Below are 19086 nucleotides of genomic sequence, written 5' to 3'. Positions count from 1 at the left end.
TTTGCACACACAGGTGAGCAAGGTGAGACAGCAGCTCTTGGCAGCTGAAGCCACCTCTACTCACTTGCCCGTTCTCTCTCTCTCTGGGCAGCACCCAATCTTAACTCCTGCACCGTTGCAAGAGGTGAGCAAGAGGTGCTGGAGCTGCCACTTGCTCACTGCCCAGAACAAGCCCTCCAACTGCTGCGCCGCCCACAGAAAGAGCGCGTGGGTGTGTGCCTGGGAGCAGAGGAGTGGCTATTGCTCGCTCCCTTGCTCAGGTGTGCAAGTAGCGACAGTATTGCAACAAGCAGCAGCTACTGCTGCCTCCTCCGGCTCACCTGTACGTACACACACGCACACTCCCTCACCGGGAAACCAGGCAATCGGGACAGGGCCTGCTGTGGGGCAAGGAGGAGGATGGAGCCCCACCGAGGGCATGCTGCCACCAGCTCCACATAACCCGGACCCCGCCCTGACCTGTACGCCTGTGTAGTTCTCGAAGAAGAAGAGCACCATGCTCTGGTAGATGGTGTACAGCCGGTCATCCACCTCGTGGTAGAAGCGGGCGGGCAGCACGGTCGAAAGCAGGCGCCAGGCCCCCCAGGCCAGCATGTAGGTGGGGGCTGCGCCCAGCATCACAGCGGCGGGCAGCACCAGGGACAGCAGCATCTTCCGGGCCGACTGTGTTTTGTTTTGTGCGCGGGGCTCCCGCCGCCTGCTCGCCTCACCAGCAACGCCACTGCCACCTGCGAGAGGAGGAGGAGGAGGAGGGCTCTGGCGCTCCTCAGCCCCATGGCCCGCGGTAGCAGAGGCAGGAAGCAGCATGGGCGGGCGAGGAGAGGGAACCCTGCTTCTGAGGCGGAGCTGCCTTGTCGCCGGCGCCGTTTTCTTCCCACCCTCCCTCTTGCCCGGGCTATATAGTGGTAGGTGAGAGCGAAGGCGGTGGCGCTTTATGAGGCAGAGCTGCGAGGGAGTGAAGGAGCGTGTGTGTCGGCAACGCCTCCCCACCACCACCACCACGCCTGACTGCCGGTCTCCGCTTTCTCCGGAGGCTGATTAATGAAAATGTTACACCCGTTTTTCTACTGTGGAAGTTTGCTGAAATCAGAAAGAGAACTACTAAAGTTTGTATGACTGCCTTATAATAATAATAATAATAATAATAATAATAATAATAATAATAATAATAATATACTGCCCCAGAGCTGAAGATCTCTGGGTGGTTTACAAAGATTAAAAAGGTTGGATTAAAAAGACTGAACATTAAAAATCAATATACAAAATTTAAAAACATATAAAAAGTTAACATTTAAAACAATTTTAAACACTCAGCCAGGCCAGAGCTATTGGAGTCAGTTAAAACTCAGCATATGCTGTTGAATGCCTGGGAGAAAAGGAAAGTCTTAACCTGGTGCCAAAAATGTAACAATGTTGGTGCCAAGTGGGCCTCATTGTGGAGATCGTTCCACAATTGGGGGGACCACCCTTGTTGCCATCCTCTGAGCTTCCCTTGGAGTGAGCACCCAGAGGAGGGCCTTAGATGTTGAGCGTAGTTTGTGGGTAGGTTCATGTCGGAAGAGGCGTTCCATCAGGTATTGTGGTCCCAAGCCGTGTAAGGATTTATAGGTTAAAATCGGCACCTTGAATTGGCCTTGGAAATGTACAGGCAGCCAATGCAAGTGGGCCAGAGTCGGTCTTACATGTTCGAACCTACTGGTCCCTGTTAACAATCTGGCCGCTGCATTTTGCACAAGCTGCAGCTTCTGAACTGTCTTCAAAGGCAGCCCCACATAGAGTGCATTGCAGTAATCTAAGTTGGTGGTTACCAGAACATAGACAACTAAAGCCAGGTTATCCCTGTCCAGATAGGGGCGTAACTGGGCCACCAACCAAAGCTGGTAGAAGGCACTCCATGCCACCGAGGCCACCTGGGCCTCAAGTGACAGAGATGGTTCTAGGAGAACCCCCTTAAGGGGGAGTGCAACCCCATCCAGAACAGGTTGAGCACCTTCCATCCTGTCAGAAGAACCACCCACTAACAGCATCTCAATCTTGTCTGGGTTGAGCTTGAGTTTATTATTCCTCATCCAGTCCATTGTTGCAGCAAAGCACTGGTTCAGTGCATCCACAGCCTCACCTGTTGTAGATGAGAAGGAAAAGTAGAGCTGCATGTCATTAACGTACTGATGATAACGCACTCCAAAACTCCGGATGACCGCACCCAATGGTTTCATGTAAATATTAAACAACATGGGGGACAACACCCCATATTGGAGAATCCACAGAGCTGAACAATGTTCCTCTCTGGAACCGACCAGCCAAGTGGGAGTGGAACCACTCCCAACTCAGCAAGATGTTCCCGAAGGATACCATGGTCGATGGTATCGAAAGCTGCTGAGAGATCAAGGAGAATCAACAGAGTCACATTCCCCCTGTCTTTCTCCTGACATAGGTCATCATGCAGGGCGACCAAGGCTGTTTCCATGCCAAAACCAGGCCTGAAACCCGACTGAAATGGATCCAGATAATTGGTCTCATCCAAGAGTGTCATATAAGAGCGCACCTGCATTCACTATGCTTTCTTTGCAATGAAGAGGAATCTATATATAATTTTTAAAAAACAAGTTTATTCATATAATGTCTGAGGCAAAATAGAACATTGTAGAAAGGTTCCTCCCCCCCCCCAGTGACCCAGTTTATTGGGATTAAATGAATGGCAAAGCCATAAACCAGTTTACTTGAACTCTGTTCTGATTGCGTAAATATTGCTTCACCTGGCATTTCTTTGTCCTGGCTGGCAGTGAGCTGAAATATGCTGACTCTTAACTTGTTAACTGATTATGGGATAAACTGGAGATCTCCTGTCATGCACAGCAAGCAGAGGCATGCACTTCTTCATTGATTTGATTTGCACCCAACCCCTGCTCCCCCCCCACCCTGGATTCCTCCTGCTCCCCCCTAGTCGTGGGGAGGAGGGAAGAAGCCTGGATGGGTGGCCACATGTCCCACGGTCTCTGGATGATCCCGAGACTGCGGGAAGAATTGGATTTTCCCAGAGAGTACTTATCATTTGGATGCACAGGGACGTGGCCTTGACCAGCCCACATTATCAGGCTGGTGTAGAAATGGCCAAAGAAGGTCCAAAGAGCCAAGCTGTTTTGGATAGATGAATAGGTACCAATGTAGGAATTACTTCCATATAAACATCTTTAGAGTTCCTTTAAATCAGTGTCTACCATACAGCATAGATTGTGGATCAAGGTGATGAAGTTTTGCAGAGCAGTGATAGATCTTAAATTGGTTCTAGTATATTTCAGAAACCAAGGAGGAAAAGCACTTTAGTTGTGATCTAAGCACATGAAATCAGTGGGATGTGCTTCTAAAATCCTTGTTTCACAGAGGTTCAAATTGTCAAGGAGTACACATGAATAAAGTTAAACAGCAGAGAAAGAAAATCATTTATTGAATTGTCCAGGCAATTATACTTCGTACAATTATGCGTACTACATGGCAATAAATCATTTCACCACATTAATATAACATTTTTGTGCACTTGGTATAGGTGGGCAATTACAGTGTAGATTTTCTATAAATCTTGCTTTTGTGAGGTAACAGTAATCTTAAACTGCATTAATTTGGCTATATAGGCAGAGTCTCGGGACATCAACAATTTTCCTTCCTCCCTCCCACCCCTCTTTTATTCCTTTTTACATCCATTAAGCACATCTGGAACTGCAATGGTGTGAAGGAGAGGAGTTTTTTTTTTTTTAAGAGCCATCCCAAAAGTAAGTGCTGACTTTCTGAAGGGTAAACCTCATTGAAGAAAATGTGATTTACTTCTGCGCAAACATGTATATTGATACGTTTTCAGCTAGTTATTTCTGGGGGCAAAGAAATAAAAAAGCCAAATGAGAGAATTAGGAAGACTTGAAAATACATTCCAAACTCCCCAAACCCCACCCCACCCCAAAAGACAAGGGAAGAGGGGAAGCACCTTCGCATTCACTCTTCAGTTAAGGCATTAGCAAACTATTTTTAAAAAAACCCACAAAACCCTGAACTTGGTCAGCGGAGGGTATAGCCAAGAGGAATGGGTTAACTCCACTCCTCAATGGATGAACTCCTCTCCTCCATCACAAATGGACTTGGTAAAAATGTGTTTTTTATGACAAGAAAACTTGGGACTGATACAAATTGGGGGTGACATCATGTGTCATGGCTGTGTGGGAGGTGAACTGCACTGCAGTAAATTCCCTGTGTAGATAAGTCCCAGATGCATTGGAGTACAATGTCAACTAGGAATGATGGGAATTGCAGTCATATAATCATAGAATCATAGAATAGCAGAGTTGGAAGGGGCCTACAAGGCCATCGAGTCCAACCCCCTGCTCAATGCAGGAATCTACCCTAAAGCATCCCCGACAGATGCTTGTCCAGCTGCCTCTTGAAGGCCTCTAGTGTGGGAGAGCCCACAACCTCCCTAGGTAACTGATTCCATTGTCGCACTGCTCTAACAGTCAAGAAGTTTTTCCTGATGTCCAGCTGGAATCTGGCTTCCTTTAACTTGAGCCCGTTATTCCGTGTCCTGCACTCTGGGAGGATCGAGAAGAGATCCTGGCCCTCCTCTGTGTGACAACCTTTTAAGTATTTGAAGAGTGCTATCATGTCTCCCCTCCATCTTCTCTTCTCCAGGCTAAACATGCCCAGTTCTTTCAGTCTCTCTTCATAGGGCTTTGTTTCCAGACCCCTGATCATCCTGGTTGCCCTCCTCTGAACACGCTCCAGCTTGTCTGCGTCCTTCTTGAATTGTGGAGCCCAGAACTGGACGCAATACTCTAGATGAGGCCTAACCAAGGCCAAATAGAGAGGAACCAGTACCTCACGTGATTTGGAAGCTATACTTCTATTAATGCAGCCCAAAATAGCATTTGCCTTTCTTGCAGCCATATCACACTGTTGGCTCATATTCAGCTTGCGATCTACAATTCCAGGATCCTTCTCGTTTGTAGTGTTGCTGAGCCAAGCATCCCCTTTGGTTTCTATTTCCTAAATGTAGAACTTGGCATTTATCCCTATTAAATTTCATCCTGTTGTTTTCAGCCCAGCACTCCAGCCTATCAAGATCCCTTTGGAGTTTGTTTCTGTCTTCCAGGGTATTAGCTATCCCACCCAATTTTGTATCATCTGCAAATTTGATCAGCGTTCCCTGCACCTCCTCGTCCAAATCATTAATAAAAATGTTGAAGAGCACTGGGCCCAGGACTGAGCCCTGCGGCACGCCACTCGTTGCCTCTCCCAAGTTTGAGAAGGTTCCATTGATAAGTACTCTTTGAGTCCGATTCTGTAGCCAACTGTGAATCCACCTATTAGTTGTTCCATCTAGCCCACTTTTAGCTAGTTTGTTAATCAGAATGTCATGTGGTACTTTGTCAAAAGCTTTGCTGAAGTCAAAATATATGACATCCACAGGGTTCCCACGGTCCGCAAGGGAGGTTACCTTATCAAAAAATGAGATCAAATTAGTCTGGCAGGACTTGTTCTTGACAAATCCATGTTGGCTTCTAGTGATCATCGCATTGATTTCAAGGTGTTTACAGATTGACTTCTTTATAATCTGCTCCAGAATTTTCCCAGGGATGGATGTCAGACTGACTGGTCTGTAGTTCCCAGGTTCCTCCTTTTTGCCCTTTTTGAAGATAGGGACAACGTTAGCCCTCCTCCAGTCGTCCAGCACCTCACCCGTCTTCCATGATTTTGCAAAGATAATAGACAAAGGTTCTGAGAGTTCTTCCGCTAGCTCCTTCATTACTCTAGGATAGTTCATCGGGCCCTGGAGATTTAAACTCATTCAAGGAAATTAGGTGTTCTTTGACCATTTGTTTATCAATCTCAAACTGTAATCCTGCCCCCTCAACTTCTGCTTCACTTTTTCCAGTGGGGTCATAGACCTGCTTTTGGGAGAAGACTGAGGCAAAGTAGGAATTGAGCACTTCAGCCTTTTCTTTGTCATCTGTTATCAATTTGCCATCCTCATTAAGCAGTTGAACCACCATTTCTTTCCTCTGTCTTTTACTACTCACATATCTGAAGAAAGCCTTTTTATTGCTTTTAGCATCCCTCACTAATCTCAGCTCATTCTGAGCTTTAGCCTTCCTGACGCCATTTCGGCACTTCTGCACCACTTGTCTGTACTCTTCTTTTGTAGCCTGGCCTTCCTTCCACTTCCTATATGTATCCCTTTTTGTTTTCAGGTCATCTCTAAGCTTTTTGTGGAGCCACATTGGTTTCCTCTGTTGTCTTCTATCTTTTCTCCTTGTTGGAATTGTTTGTAACTGTGCCTTTAAAATTTCCTTTTTTAAATACTCCCACCCATCCTGCACTCCTTTTCTCATTAGGCTCATTTGCCATGGGACCTTACTTATCATAGTTCTGAGTTTATTAAAATCAGCTTTGCTAAAATCCAGACTACGTGTATGGCTACACTCAACTTTTGTCTCCTTCATAATCAAGAATTCAGGTATGATGTGGTCACTTTCCCCCAGAGTTCCTGTAACTGCCACTTTATCCACTAAGTCATCCCTATTGGTCAATATCAAGTCAAGGATTGGGGCTCCCAGTCTGATCCGCCTGTATTTCTGTACAGGGATAGGTATTTTTAACTAGGCATGTGCTCCGCTCCGATTAGAAGCGTAGAAGCAGGAGCGAATTGGCCTGCTCTGCCTTGCCCAGAGGCGGAGTAGAAGCGGACAGCGGACCCCTAGAAGCAAGGCGAAGAGAAGCGCCCATTTTCGGAGCGATCCTCTTTCCGCGGACCGATCCGATCGCCATTTTGAAACATTTCACCCATAGGATTGCATTGCGGAAAAGAAAAGGGGATAACTGTGTTGTTTTTGAAGCTATCTTTCTGAAACTTCTTGTGCTTAGAGAGTCGTGGTTGGGGGTCATTTTGAGCCTACTCTCAGCTCTCTGCGTGCTGCGGTTCGCTTGCTAGAATTTTTTTAAAAACCGGCGGGAAAAATACCTTTTCCGAAGGGCTGAGGGGCAGAGTCAACTCCCGGTCATGATCACATGATCCCAAAGTTGGAGGAGGGGATAGGCAAAACGGGTAACTTAGTCTGAATGGACTTTTCCCAGGTTTTTTTTTCAAACAGTAGCCCCACCAAATGCACAAACACAACCTGAAATCATATACTAAGCCAATAATAAGAGAGCACTGCTACCCACCCTAACTTTGGGGAACAACTGAAAAGATGTGGTGCAAGGGGATGAGCTCCCCTAGGGCATGCCATGTGGACATGCCCTCACTCTCTCCTGCACTTGGAGGGCCATTAGAGCCCTCCAAAGAGAGTAACCGGTGGAGCAATGCCTTTCATGAGTTGAAGTGAGAGCTTTGCTTCTTAAAAGACTGGTTCTTAGAAAGGACCAGTTAAATTGGCCGATGATTCCCCCTCCCCTGGGCACGTCCCCCTCTTACTGGTAAAAGACAGATATAGCCTTTTTAAAAAAGTTCTTCTTGTTGTTTATTCAGCAACACTGCTGCTTTTAATTCCACCCCTCCTTCGTTTATTTATTTATTTATTTATTCCATTTTATGTGCATTACTGGCTTATCCTTGGCTCACTTCCTTATGCCCCCAGAAATGTCTGCTGCCTTCCCGCCTTCCCTCCCTCCTCCCCTGCCCACCTCGCAGGGATGGTTTGTGTCTGGCTTTGACTCAGGGGAGACGTCCTTCCTGCGCTCACTTGGAGTTTTGGAAGTTCCAAATCCATTTTTCAAGTGTGGAACAAGATTCATATTAGGTTGATGATCTTTACTCCCCAGTTCATGGCATCTTGGGATTTCCTTTGAAATGGCCCCATTGAGCTGTCTGCAGGTTTAAGCCCCGCCAAAAATCAGGGGATGATGGGATTGCCTTGTACCTTGGCATGATTGTGGGTCTAGATGGCATCTGTGAGTGTGCCCACTTCCCTTTTTTTTATCTGTCCAAATGTCAGAGAACAGTCCACATCTGCAAATGGGGTGCCCGATTTTCATAAATTCCCCAAAAATCAGGGGATGATGCAACTGCCTTGAGTTTTGGCGTGCGTGTGTATCCCTGGATAAGCTGTCATGGTGCTGAGTTTGAGGTTTCTAACTTGCAAATTGACAGAGCTATCGAAAGGTGTGTGAATGGGGTGTTGGATATTCATAAATTCCCCCAAAACCAAGGGATGATGGGACTGCCTTGAGTCTTGGCATGCATGTGTATCCCTGGATAAGCTGTCATGGTGGCGAGTTTGAGGTTTCTAACATGCAAATTGATGGAGCTATCGAAAGGGGTGTGAATTAGTGTTATGGGTGATGTGTTAGAGGTTAGAGCCCCGCCAAAAATCAGGGGATGATGGGACTGCCTTGAGTCTTGGCGTGCGTGTGTATCCCTGGATAAGCTGTCATGGTGGTGAGTTTGAGGTTTCTAACGTGCAAATTGACGGAGCTATCGAAAGGGGTGTGAATGGGGTGTTAGATTTTCATAAATTCCCCAAAAATCAGGGGATGATGCGACTGCCTTGAGTCTTGGCATGCATGTGTATCCCTGGATAAGCTGTCATGGTGGACACACTTCAGTCATAGTGCCGATGAGAACATGCCGCCTCAAACTATAATCATCAGCTGGGTTGCACCGGAATGCAAGGCAATTGTAATCGTGTGATTGTTTACCACGGAGTCGTGTTTGACGCTGATGTGCTGTTTCTCGTTGACGTCTTTCAGCCACTCTCAGCCTGTCGCGTTCATTCTGTTGAGAACAAAGCAGATCTGAAGCTGTAGAACGTGATTGCCATGCTCGCAATCGTGCATTCTCAAGTCTGGCTGAACATTGCTTGGCTGGTTCCTTGGCACGTATTTGAGGCATTATTTTTCTTTTTTTTTCTCATTTGCTGATACCCGTTCTTCCTCAGTCTGATTTGCAATTTCTCGTCGCAGTGCTTCCGCTCTGCGAGTACGACAACCTAAGTATGATCTTATGTGAGGCATTATTTGGATGAAGTAAAGCAAATTGTTTGGTTTTTTAAAAAAGGATGTTTTTACGGTGAGGAGGTTAGCGGAAACTCCTGGCAGTTACCTTTCTTCAGAACGTGTAACTGTCACAGGTGTGACATCTATATTCACTCAGCCAATTGTGAGAGAACATGCAAATAGGAGAGGAGGCAGAGGCAGTGGATTGGCCTACTGGTTGGCGATGTCACAATGACCTATAAGAGCAAATAGGAGAGAACATGCAAATAAGAGAGGAGGCAGAGGCAGTGGATTGGCCTACTGGTTGGCGATGTCACAATGATCAGCAGGACTGGTTTTGAGGAGGACTATTTCTTCGATTTTAAGACAAACCTTTGACCCCATATAGAACATAGTTACATAACAATGCTCGCGTATTCGAATGCAACGTTGTGTCAAAATTTCAAAGTAATCGGTGAAGAACTTTCAGATATATAACGTCTGTTTCGAACGAACATTTACATTTTTATTTATATAGATTTGTATCCTGCTTTTTATTTTATTTTATTTTTACTTGTAAGGAACCCAAGGTGGCATACATGGTCCTCCTCCTCTCCATTTTATCCTCACAACAACCCTGTGAGGTAGGTTAGGCTGAGACTCAGTAACTGGCCCGAAGTTATTCTGTGAGCTTCATGGCTGAGTGGGGACTTAAAGCTTCATCCCATGTACCTGTTTCCCTCGAATTATCCCCTACAGTGCTAAGCTCTCAGCGTTGTTGTTGCTAAATCACACCCCAGGCAGCAGCGCTCCTAAGATCCTTTACAAAGGATTTAAGGAGGGAAATGTAAAAAAAAAATAAACAAAAACAAAAAAAAACCAATGCATGACCCAATTCAGTAATAGATATCAAGGAGAGCTTTAAGCATACCAAATTTGAATTGGATTGGGTCATCCATTGATTTTTTAATGATTTTTTTTTACATTTTCCCCCTTAAACCCTTTGCAAAGTATCTTAGGAGCGCTGCCGCCTGGGGTGTGATTTAGCAACAACAACAACAATGCCGACAGCTTAGTGCTGTAGGGAATAATTCGAGGGAAACAGATATGTGGGATGAAGATAAATATCTATTACTGTGCCAATTTTGAAGTCTTTGAGCTTTATCACATCAGCGTTATACTGTGCAATCACTGCGAATTGCATGCAAAGGACTCAGAAGTTTTCCACCTTATAATCTGCTTTGATTGTGAAGTACTCCCACGCATCCTTAAATGCCCTAATTGTGCAATAAAGCAAAAAGATTCACCGTATTTAGCCACTACATTTTGAGCGTATCTTCCGAGCCGCAGCTGGGGCCCAGGAGCAGGATTTTAAAGAAATGCTTACATCTGCATAAGCTTTAAAGTTAAACCCACCAAAATTGACACAGTAATAAATGTTAGGGAGAGCTTTAAGCATACCAAATTTGAATTGAATTGGGTCATCCGTTGTTTTTTTATGATTTTTTACATTTCCCACCTTAAACTCACTTCCTGGTATACAAAGGATCGCTATCATCCGGTAGCAAAAACAACAACAACCACAAAAGCTTAGCGCTACGGGATAATCTGAGGGAAGCAGGTACGTGGGATGAAGCTTTTTATCTTTAAAGCTTACGCAGATCTAAGCATTGGTTTAATTCATATCAAACCCTGCTCTTGCGCCCAGTGGCCGCTCGGAAAACACGCTTGAAAACTACTAGCAAAATACCTCGATTCTTTTCCCTTTATAGCACAATTAAAGCAGGATGCATGGGAGTACTTCACAGTCAAAGCTGATTATAAACTGGAAAACTTCAGAGTACTTCACAATAAAAGCAGATTATTAGCTGGAAATCTTCGGAGTCCTTTGCACGCAATTTGCAGTGACTGCACAGTATAACGCTGGTGTGATAAAGCTCTTAAACCCAGATCTCCTGAGTCCCAGCCCAACACTCTAACCACTACACCATACTGGCTCTCCATTGTTCTGAAGCAGCAAAACCACATGGAAGCACTTCAATGTTCAAATGCTCCTGGGCAGGTTATCACACATCTGTTCATGATTTATTGGGAACTTGTCCATTGGGACAGATGCAAGTGTGTCCAATTTATATTTGAATGAAAAAGTTAAGCAGCTAATAGTATGCTAGACCCTATCTCTCCATTTTGCACAAAGAAGCAACAATCATCCATCCACACCATGAATCTGTTGTCTTACATACCCTCAGTATTTGTTTCCTTATGCACGATAGGTTTTAAAAGACCACAGACAAGACTTCCTTGTTGGTAACAAGCTTAGTTGGGCAGACATTCATCTGCTTGAAGCTATTCTAATGACGGAAGAGGAGAAGCCTGATATTCTCTCTAAATTCCCTCTGCTGCAGGTGAGTGGACGATGACATGTAAAACTCTAAGAAATGACAAGCTACATGATTATAAGGCGGGTTTGTGTGTTCACAGAGTGCGAATGCAGCAATTGGATAGCTTGTGGGGACTATTTAAAGAAAAGTGTACATCGCCTGGTATGACATTATGCACTTTAGAATGAATAATAATAATATTATTATGATGATGATTTTGGAGAAGTATGTCCTGCCATATTCCATTTGTAAGCCTCTCATGTTTTCTAGTCACTTCTGTCTTTTTCTTATTACAAAGATTAATTAAGGAGGCAATAGCTGCTGCAAAATGCCTTTTGAATGTTAGAACTAAGAGTGACCCATCTGGAAGCACCTCTAGAGACCCATTGATCTCAAAGTAGACAATACTGGCCTACACTGACAAATAGTTGATCGAGAGCTCATCTACACCAAGCAGGGTATTCCACTATGAAAGTGTTATATAAAAGGCAGGTATACACACACACTCCAAGACTCAAGGCAGTCCCATCATCCCCTGATTTTTGGGGAATTTATGAAAATCGGGCACCCCATTCACACCCCTTTCGATAGCTCCGTCAATTTGTACATTAGAAACCTCAAACTTGCCACCATGACAGCTTATCCAGGGATACAAACACATGCCAGGACTCAAGGCAGTCCCATCATCCCCTGATTTTTGGGGAATTTATGAAAATCGGGCACCCCATTCACACCCCTTTCGATAGCTCCGTCAATTTGCATGTTATACCGGCATAAAAAGGTCCATCGTTTCAAAACTGCAACAGCTACTTCACGAAAAAAACAATTTAGTACATTTGTTCAAAACAGCAATTGACATGATGCCATCTGATACACACAAGATTGTTATTCATGCTGACAAAACGCCTGCTGGAGAACATGTGCGAAGATTCAATGCTCCAACTATAGACGAAGTGGCATTTGTTATAGTCGGAGATCAATCTTGACAGGACCTTTCAAAAGTGAAGATGTCCTCATTCCTCGCATTCCTATGATTCCAACAGATATGCCATTTCAATTTAAGAGATTGCAATTCCCAATTCGATTGGCGTTTGCAATCACCATCAACAAAGCTCAGGGCCAATCTTTAAAATTGTACGGTTTAGATCTAGACACAGATTGCTTCTCACATGGACAATTACATGTTGCGTGTTCTAGAGTCGGCAAACCAGACAATCTCTATATCTACACAGACAATGGAACAACTAAAAATATTGTATATCCACAAGCATTGTGAAATTAAACATATTAGAAACATCCGCTTTGTCTTTTTTTTCTTTTCAATTTAACCAGACTGAGCCACAGCAACGCGTGGCAGGGTACAGCTAGTAATAATAATAATAATAATAATAATAATAATAATAATAATAATAATAGACCTTTTGGCCCACAACTCCCATCAGCCCCAGCCAGGTGAGGAATGATGGGAGTTGTAGACCAAAATATCTGGAGAGCCACGTGTTAACCACTCTTGTCCTAAATAGTTGCCCTTTATTTTTGCGCAATCATTATAGGCAGAAACTCATCACGCATTTAATGTATTCCAATGGCCATTCTCTGTCACTCAATTTAATGCCTCCCATAGGAGGTGTGTTCATTTTGTATTCACACCCTTATGGGACAGCTTTTATCCCCATGTAGCAATAGCCTGGATTTGCTTGTGAGTCAGATCTGAGAAGATGGAGATGCAGACATAAGATTTTTGATGTGTACCATGTTTTTCTAACCACAATTAAAGGCTATGTTTCTACTCTGACAATAACACTAAAGCAAATTTTAAAATGTTAATAAGCACAGCCATGACACAGTACAGGGCTCTCTCCTTCAGGTCCTTCCCGTAGAGGTTGTATTTTCCGGCGATGTAGCTGAGAATGACCCGTGTCTGCACCATCTTCATCCCATCCATTTCTACCATGGGCACTTGCTGGAAGAGCAGCCATCTGTCTTTGAAAAGGGGAAAAAAGTAGGGGAGGGAAATTTATAAATTTAATTTTAAAAAGATTATCAAGTTTCAGTTGAATACTTCAGATTGATACAGTCTGCCTAGTATAAAATTAAAAATGTAAGCATTGAAGTCTTCAATACAAATCGTATCTTAATAGATTGTATCTTAATTTTATTTACTGCTCATATTTTCTGTACTGTCCAGGTCAGTTTACAAAAACAGTAAAACAATGAAAATGTAAATACTAATAATGATGATGTAAAAGCCAGAACGGGGGGGGGGGGGTCGGGGGGGAGCAGCATAAACCAGTCAGCAGGATTAACATTGCAACTAAATAGCCCAACACTGGGGTGCTACCACCTAGAAGGCCCCCTCCTTTAGCTGCTTGCCTCACTTGAGATTGTGGGAGCACACACAGGAGGCCTTCCATTGAGGATCTTCATGTATGCCTTGGGCCTAAGCTGTGAAGTGCTTAAACCACAAGACCAGGCCATTGAACTGGGCCCAGAAACAGTTTCTATAGGTATGCTTTAGGGTGGATTCCTGCATTGAGCAGGGCGTTGGACTCGATGGGGTGACCATATTTTGGAAACCAAAAAGGAGGGCAACATGGTCGGCCCCCAAGGGGGCGTGTCCAGCACCAAGGGGGCGTGCCCACCCGAACATAGCCTTGGTCACATGTCTGATTTTACAGCACACATTTAAGACAAATCTGTTCTACATAGCATCTTAATGTTAAAATCACTGAAATAAAGAACAAGTGAGAGATTCAACGTATCGGAAATTAACTTCACTCACTCCTACTTTTGTAGGTTTTGCTGTACTTTGAAGCTTTTGCTATACTCTGTGTGTTACATTCTCCCCTTCCCTCAAATATCTTTTCTGACTGTATCTTCACTCATTGCAAGCCGCTGTTGTTGTTAACAGGGTTTGCTACTGGCCCCAGATCTGTTTCAAATTTGGTATGGCTAAAGCTCTACCTAAAAGCTATCATGGTGACAACTTTCAGCTCTTTATCTTTAAAAATGACAGTTTAAAAAATAATAATTTTAAAACCTCAATTTTTAAAAAAATTCCTAAAAAATCAATGGATAAACAGATCTGTTTCAAATTTGGTGTGGCTAAAGCTCTACCTAAATCCTATCATGGTACAAAGTTTCATCTCTTTATCTTAAAAAATGATGATTTTAAAAATAATATTTTTAAAACCTCAATTTTTAAAAAATTCCTTAAAAATCAATGGATAAACGGATCTGTTTAAAATTTGGTGTGGCTAAAGCTCTACCTAAATCCTTTCATGGTGCAAAGTTTCATCTCTTTATCTTTAAAAATAAGTAAACCTTTTGTAGGTTTTGCTGTACTTTGAAGCTTTTGCTATGCTTTGTGTGATACAGTCTCCCCTTCCCTCAAATATCTTTTCTGACTGTGTCTTCACTCATTGCAAGCTGCTGTTGTTGTTAATAGGGTTTGCCACTGGCCGGCCGGATGGCTGGCTTTTTTTAATTTCAATTTTTTTAAAAAAGCTTGTGTATAATTGTCACAAGTTTCTCTACTCTAACATTAGGGTGGGTGTTGTGGCAGTTTACCTAAAGACTGGAGATCCCCTTAATGCCAAGGGCTGAAACTGCTCAATATGCAAAACCCCAAAGAGGAGGTTTGACAACCTGAGTTCGAAGGATATGGCTCCAGCAGTTTTAAAATACAATAATTTTAAAACTTTGAACTTTTAAAAAAATCCTAAAAAAACAATGGATGAACAGATCTGATTCAAACCTGGCATGGCTAAATTTCTCCTTAAGAGCTATCAAGGTGCCAACTTTCAGCCCTTTATCTTTTAAAAATGTCATTTTTAAAAAATAATTTTAAAACCTTAAACTATTTTAAAAAATCCTAAAACTCAATGGATGGATGGATCTGTTTCAAACTGGGCATAGCAAAAGTCCTTGTTAAGAGCAATCATGGTACAAAGTTTCATCTCTTTATCTTTAAAAATAATATACTTTTTTAAAAAATTAAATCCTCAAATTTTAAAAAAATTCCTAAAAATCAATGGATGAACAGATCTATTTCAAATTTGGTATGGCTAAAGCCCTACCTAAAATCTATCATGGTGCCAACATTCAGCTCTTTATCTTTAAAAATGACGGTTTAAAAATAATAATTTAAAAACCTCAATTTTAAAAAAAATCCTAAAAAATCAATGAATGAACAGATCTGTTTCAAATTTGGTGTGGGTAAAGCACTACCTAACTCATATCAAGGTGCAAAGTTTCATCTCTTTATCTTTAAAAATGACAGTTTAAAAATAATAATTTTAAAACCTAATTTTTTAAAAAAAAATCTAAAAAAACAATGGATGAACAGATCTGTTTCAAATTTGGTATGACTAAAGCCCTTCCTAAGAGCTACCAACGTGCCAAGTTTCATATCTTTATCTTAAAAAATGACAGAGTTATAAGCATTTTAGTTAATTCGAATTAGAGCTGCTCTTTGGAAAAATCTGGATTTACCCTCCCCCTCCCGGATTTGTCATCCAAAAACCGGACAAATCCGGGCAAATCCGGGCATATGGTCACCCTACCTTATAGGCCCCTTCCAACTCTACTATTCTATGATTCAATGATTCAACTGTACTAACTCCCACTCTATTGCTTGTGCAGCTCAAATGGAATTGAGCCAGTTCTTTACCTGTGAATAAGATGATCTATATATTCTGGCTCTGCTCCTAACATACAGCATTGATGAATAGATTTTTTCTTTAAATGCTTACAGACACATACCAGATATTCTCCTATAGACTTACCACTACGTAATTTCTCCAAGTCTTCCTTTTTTTCTAGAAATTGTTCTTCAAACTGAAACAGAGCAAGGGAACAAAACGCGTTTTCTCCCCACATGTTCTACAACTCATGGATGATTATAAAGAGAATGATTAATGCATACACATCTTTTATTTTAGTTTAATAGCAGTTGACACCTCTTGGAATATTTGGAAAAACTGCAAGAAACTATAAGGACTTTCATGTTTTGCACTCTGTCGTTGCACATTTTTCTTATTTGCATGTTCATTTCAGAAAGAATGTTAGGGTGAAAGTGAACTTTGTTTCTGTAGAACTCATGTGCTTGGGCAGATCATAATACTTTACGGTCTTCATTTTCAGTGTGCAAGTCAGCCATGCTATTCACAGGATCATAGAACTGGAAATTACCTCCAAAGAAAGCAAGTCCAATCCATTGAACTGAGACCAAATCAACTGATGACTTGTAAGCATTCCCAGGCACTTATTTATTTTTGTTCTTCCCTCTGTGAGTGTGGAGAACTATTGATCTCCCTTATTTATGGCATTATTAAAAATACGTTAAAGATTACTTTGGGTTGCATCTCCAAGCAAAATTCCACTCAGAACGCTTCCACTGGCAATGGGTGGGTGGGGAGCTGCCCCTCCCTGTTGCAGAGGGTTCCCCAGTGTTCCAGGGCAGACTTTCAGGGGACATGGGGGATGCGTCCTCTCCCATTCAAGCCAGTAGAAAACTTCATTGGATCAAAAGCTTCTAACTGGTGGTTTATATCCCTCGGTTGTGTGTATATAAACATTTTCCCCAAGTTACAAGAATAATTGTGATATCCTGGTGTTGTTCATCCTGTGCTTGAGAAACATATTTATTGAGAAATGGAGCAAGTTCTGATGAAACAACTTTATGTGCAGAAAAGGCCACTAGTCCTTCTGACCTCTAGTCCTTTCTCCCAGCATGGCCTCCCTTTCTCTTTATGGTCACACAAACCTCCACTCCAGCAGCTGCAAGAAGCCAGCGGATGGATTCCATCTTCCCTCTCCCTCGAGCGTAGTGTAGTTTGGGTTTCCCAGCCATCTTTTGGGTAGCCTTTAGTCAGTCAAGCAGAACACAATGTAAATAAAATGGCTTTGCAGTAGAATAATATTGTGGATTTCCTAAAATGGTGGTGGGAGAAGAAAATCCGGGGGTGGGTGGGCACAGAGACAATCATTAATCAAACAGGCTGTTAGTTAAACAAAAGAACCCCTGCTTTGCAAAAGTTAGCAGGAAAGGTCTCCCTCAAGTAACCATCTGAAAATAAGAGGCTGTCACTTTATGCCATGGCTCCTGCACCTTAGACAGTTACATATCAGGCAGAATTCAACAGGTGCTTCTTTCCACAAGACTGTTAAATCTCTATGCCCGGAATAGCAGTTTTTAGTTCATTGACCACAGATTAAGGAACCTGTGGATGTAATCCTATACTCACTGAGAATAAGTCAATGACCCTGTTCAGATGACACGCTAAGCCATGGTGGTTAAGCATTTTGAGCTAAACATTATGGCTTAGTGTGTCATGTGAACCATTCCTATCCATGGTGGCTACATAACCACAGTATAAACACGCTCACTAATCATTTGTTGCAAAGGGGTTAGCAGCCTAACGCTGGCATAGCATGTTGTCAGAACAGGCCCAATGGGGTTTAGTTCCGTGGAGACATGTATAGGAGTGCACTGTGTAGGTGCAAGAAACAGTAATTAAGGCTACAGTCCAGTGCACTCTTAGCTGGAAGGAAGTCCTATTGAACTCAATAAGACCTCCTTCTGAGTCAGTTCTGACATGCATTGAATTGCACAGTAAAGCCTACGATTAAAACAGTTACAAAGTGTGGACAGGGATGTTCCAGTAGATGTGGACTTCCAATAGGTCTTTGAAAAAATCAAGACTTGGCAAACTTAGCAGCAATGGGATAAGTGCAGGGATCCTCTTATGGACCAGTAACTGGTAAAACAGAAAGCAAAGAGGAGAGATGGAAACATGGGTGTCCCCCAAGGATCTGTATCAGGACCAGAAACATTTTGAAAACTGTATATGCAGTGTGTCCTGGGCCCCAACAGTTGTCAAAACTGTTATAAAGCGCTTTAAAGCAGTAGTATACAGTAAATCCTGCCCAGTACCTTTTAATTTGTCGATAGCTTGTTGGCGGTGAACAGTGAAGGATGAACAGGGAGGTGGCTGTGTTTGCTGCTGACATCACAGTATTTAGAGTGGTTAAAACCAAAAGGATTTGTTTGGAGAGCTCCTCCAAAAGGAACTCTCAAAACTACAGGAATGAGCATGAAAATGGCAAATGCTGTTCAGTGTAAGCAAGTGCAGTGATGAACGCTGGGCAAAAAAATCCCAAGTTTATCTATACGCTGCTGGCAGAGACTGATCAAGAAAAACAACTTGGGCTTGTGGCGGATAACTAGTTCCAAAGCTCCTCTCATTCTCAGCACTGCAAATGGACAGGGCATATAGTCTGACCCCGTAAGATGGAAAAGAAGAAACCTCCCTGCCCAGGCATATGCATGCTCCCCCCTTGTGTTCATTGAGACTAGTTTCTCTCCAGCATGTGTACACAGGTTGGTGGCATTAAGAACTCCATCACACCAGCATTATAGCCCACTGTTGACATGGTTTGTGTGCAAAGGACTCAGATGACATTGTCCATGTCCTGTCTTCGCTTCCCCACCTCCCCTTAGTGTTGTTCTTTGGTGTGGAGAAAGTCCAGTTCTTCCACTAATGCAAAAGGACAACATGCTACCCTCAACATGTATTTTCATCCAGCATTTTCAATCCAATGTTCTATGGGCATGTTTGCAAGGGGCGGTATTGATGATAAAAGAGAGGGGCATGTTTTCAAATTCAAATCCTTGCCTCCTCCTGCTTCGTGGCTGCTGGGTTGAATGAAAGAATGGTCTATTGTACTTTCGACCTTTGCTTCATGA

General features: G+C 43.0%; 2 protein-coding genes across 2 annotated transcripts in view; both read right to left on the bottom strand.

The window, feature by feature from the left end:
* LOC134397856 (1-acyl-sn-glycerol-3-phosphate acyltransferase epsilon-like) overlaps window positions 1–807 on the bottom strand; it is a 38339-nt gene extending 37532 nt beyond the window's left edge. Inside the window, exon 1 of the mRNA XM_063124845.1 lies at window positions 460–807. Within this exon, the coding sequence (XP_062980915.1) occupies window positions 460–807 (348 nt within the window). The remainder of the gene's footprint in view (window positions 1–459) is intronic.
* Window positions 1–17279, bottom strand: part of LOC134397970 (glutathione S-transferase-like) — an 86587-nt gene extending 69308 nt beyond the window's left edge. Inside the window, exons 1-3 of the mRNA XM_063125065.1 lie at window positions 17104–17279; window positions 16124–16175; window positions 13187–13319 (exon numbers count right to left, since the gene is read on the bottom strand). Coding sequence (XP_062981135.1) covers window positions 13187–13319; window positions 16124–16175; window positions 17104–17190 — 272 coding nt within the window. The 5' untranslated portion in view covers window positions 17191–17279. The remainder of the gene's footprint in view (window positions 1–13186; window positions 13320–16123; window positions 16176–17103) is intronic.
* Window positions 17280–19086: the final 1807 nt, after the last annotated feature.

This window comes from Elgaria multicarinata, chromosome 4 (assembly GCF_023053635.1).
Source record: "Elgaria multicarinata webbii isolate HBS135686 ecotype San Diego chromosome 4, rElgMul1.1.pri, whole genome shotgun sequence".
Classification (NCBI taxonomy): Eukaryota; Metazoa; Chordata; class Lepidosauria; order Squamata; family Anguidae; genus Elgaria; species Elgaria multicarinata.
Note: the sequence above shows the minus strand (reverse complement) of the source record. Positions and strands in the feature narration are given on the sequence as shown.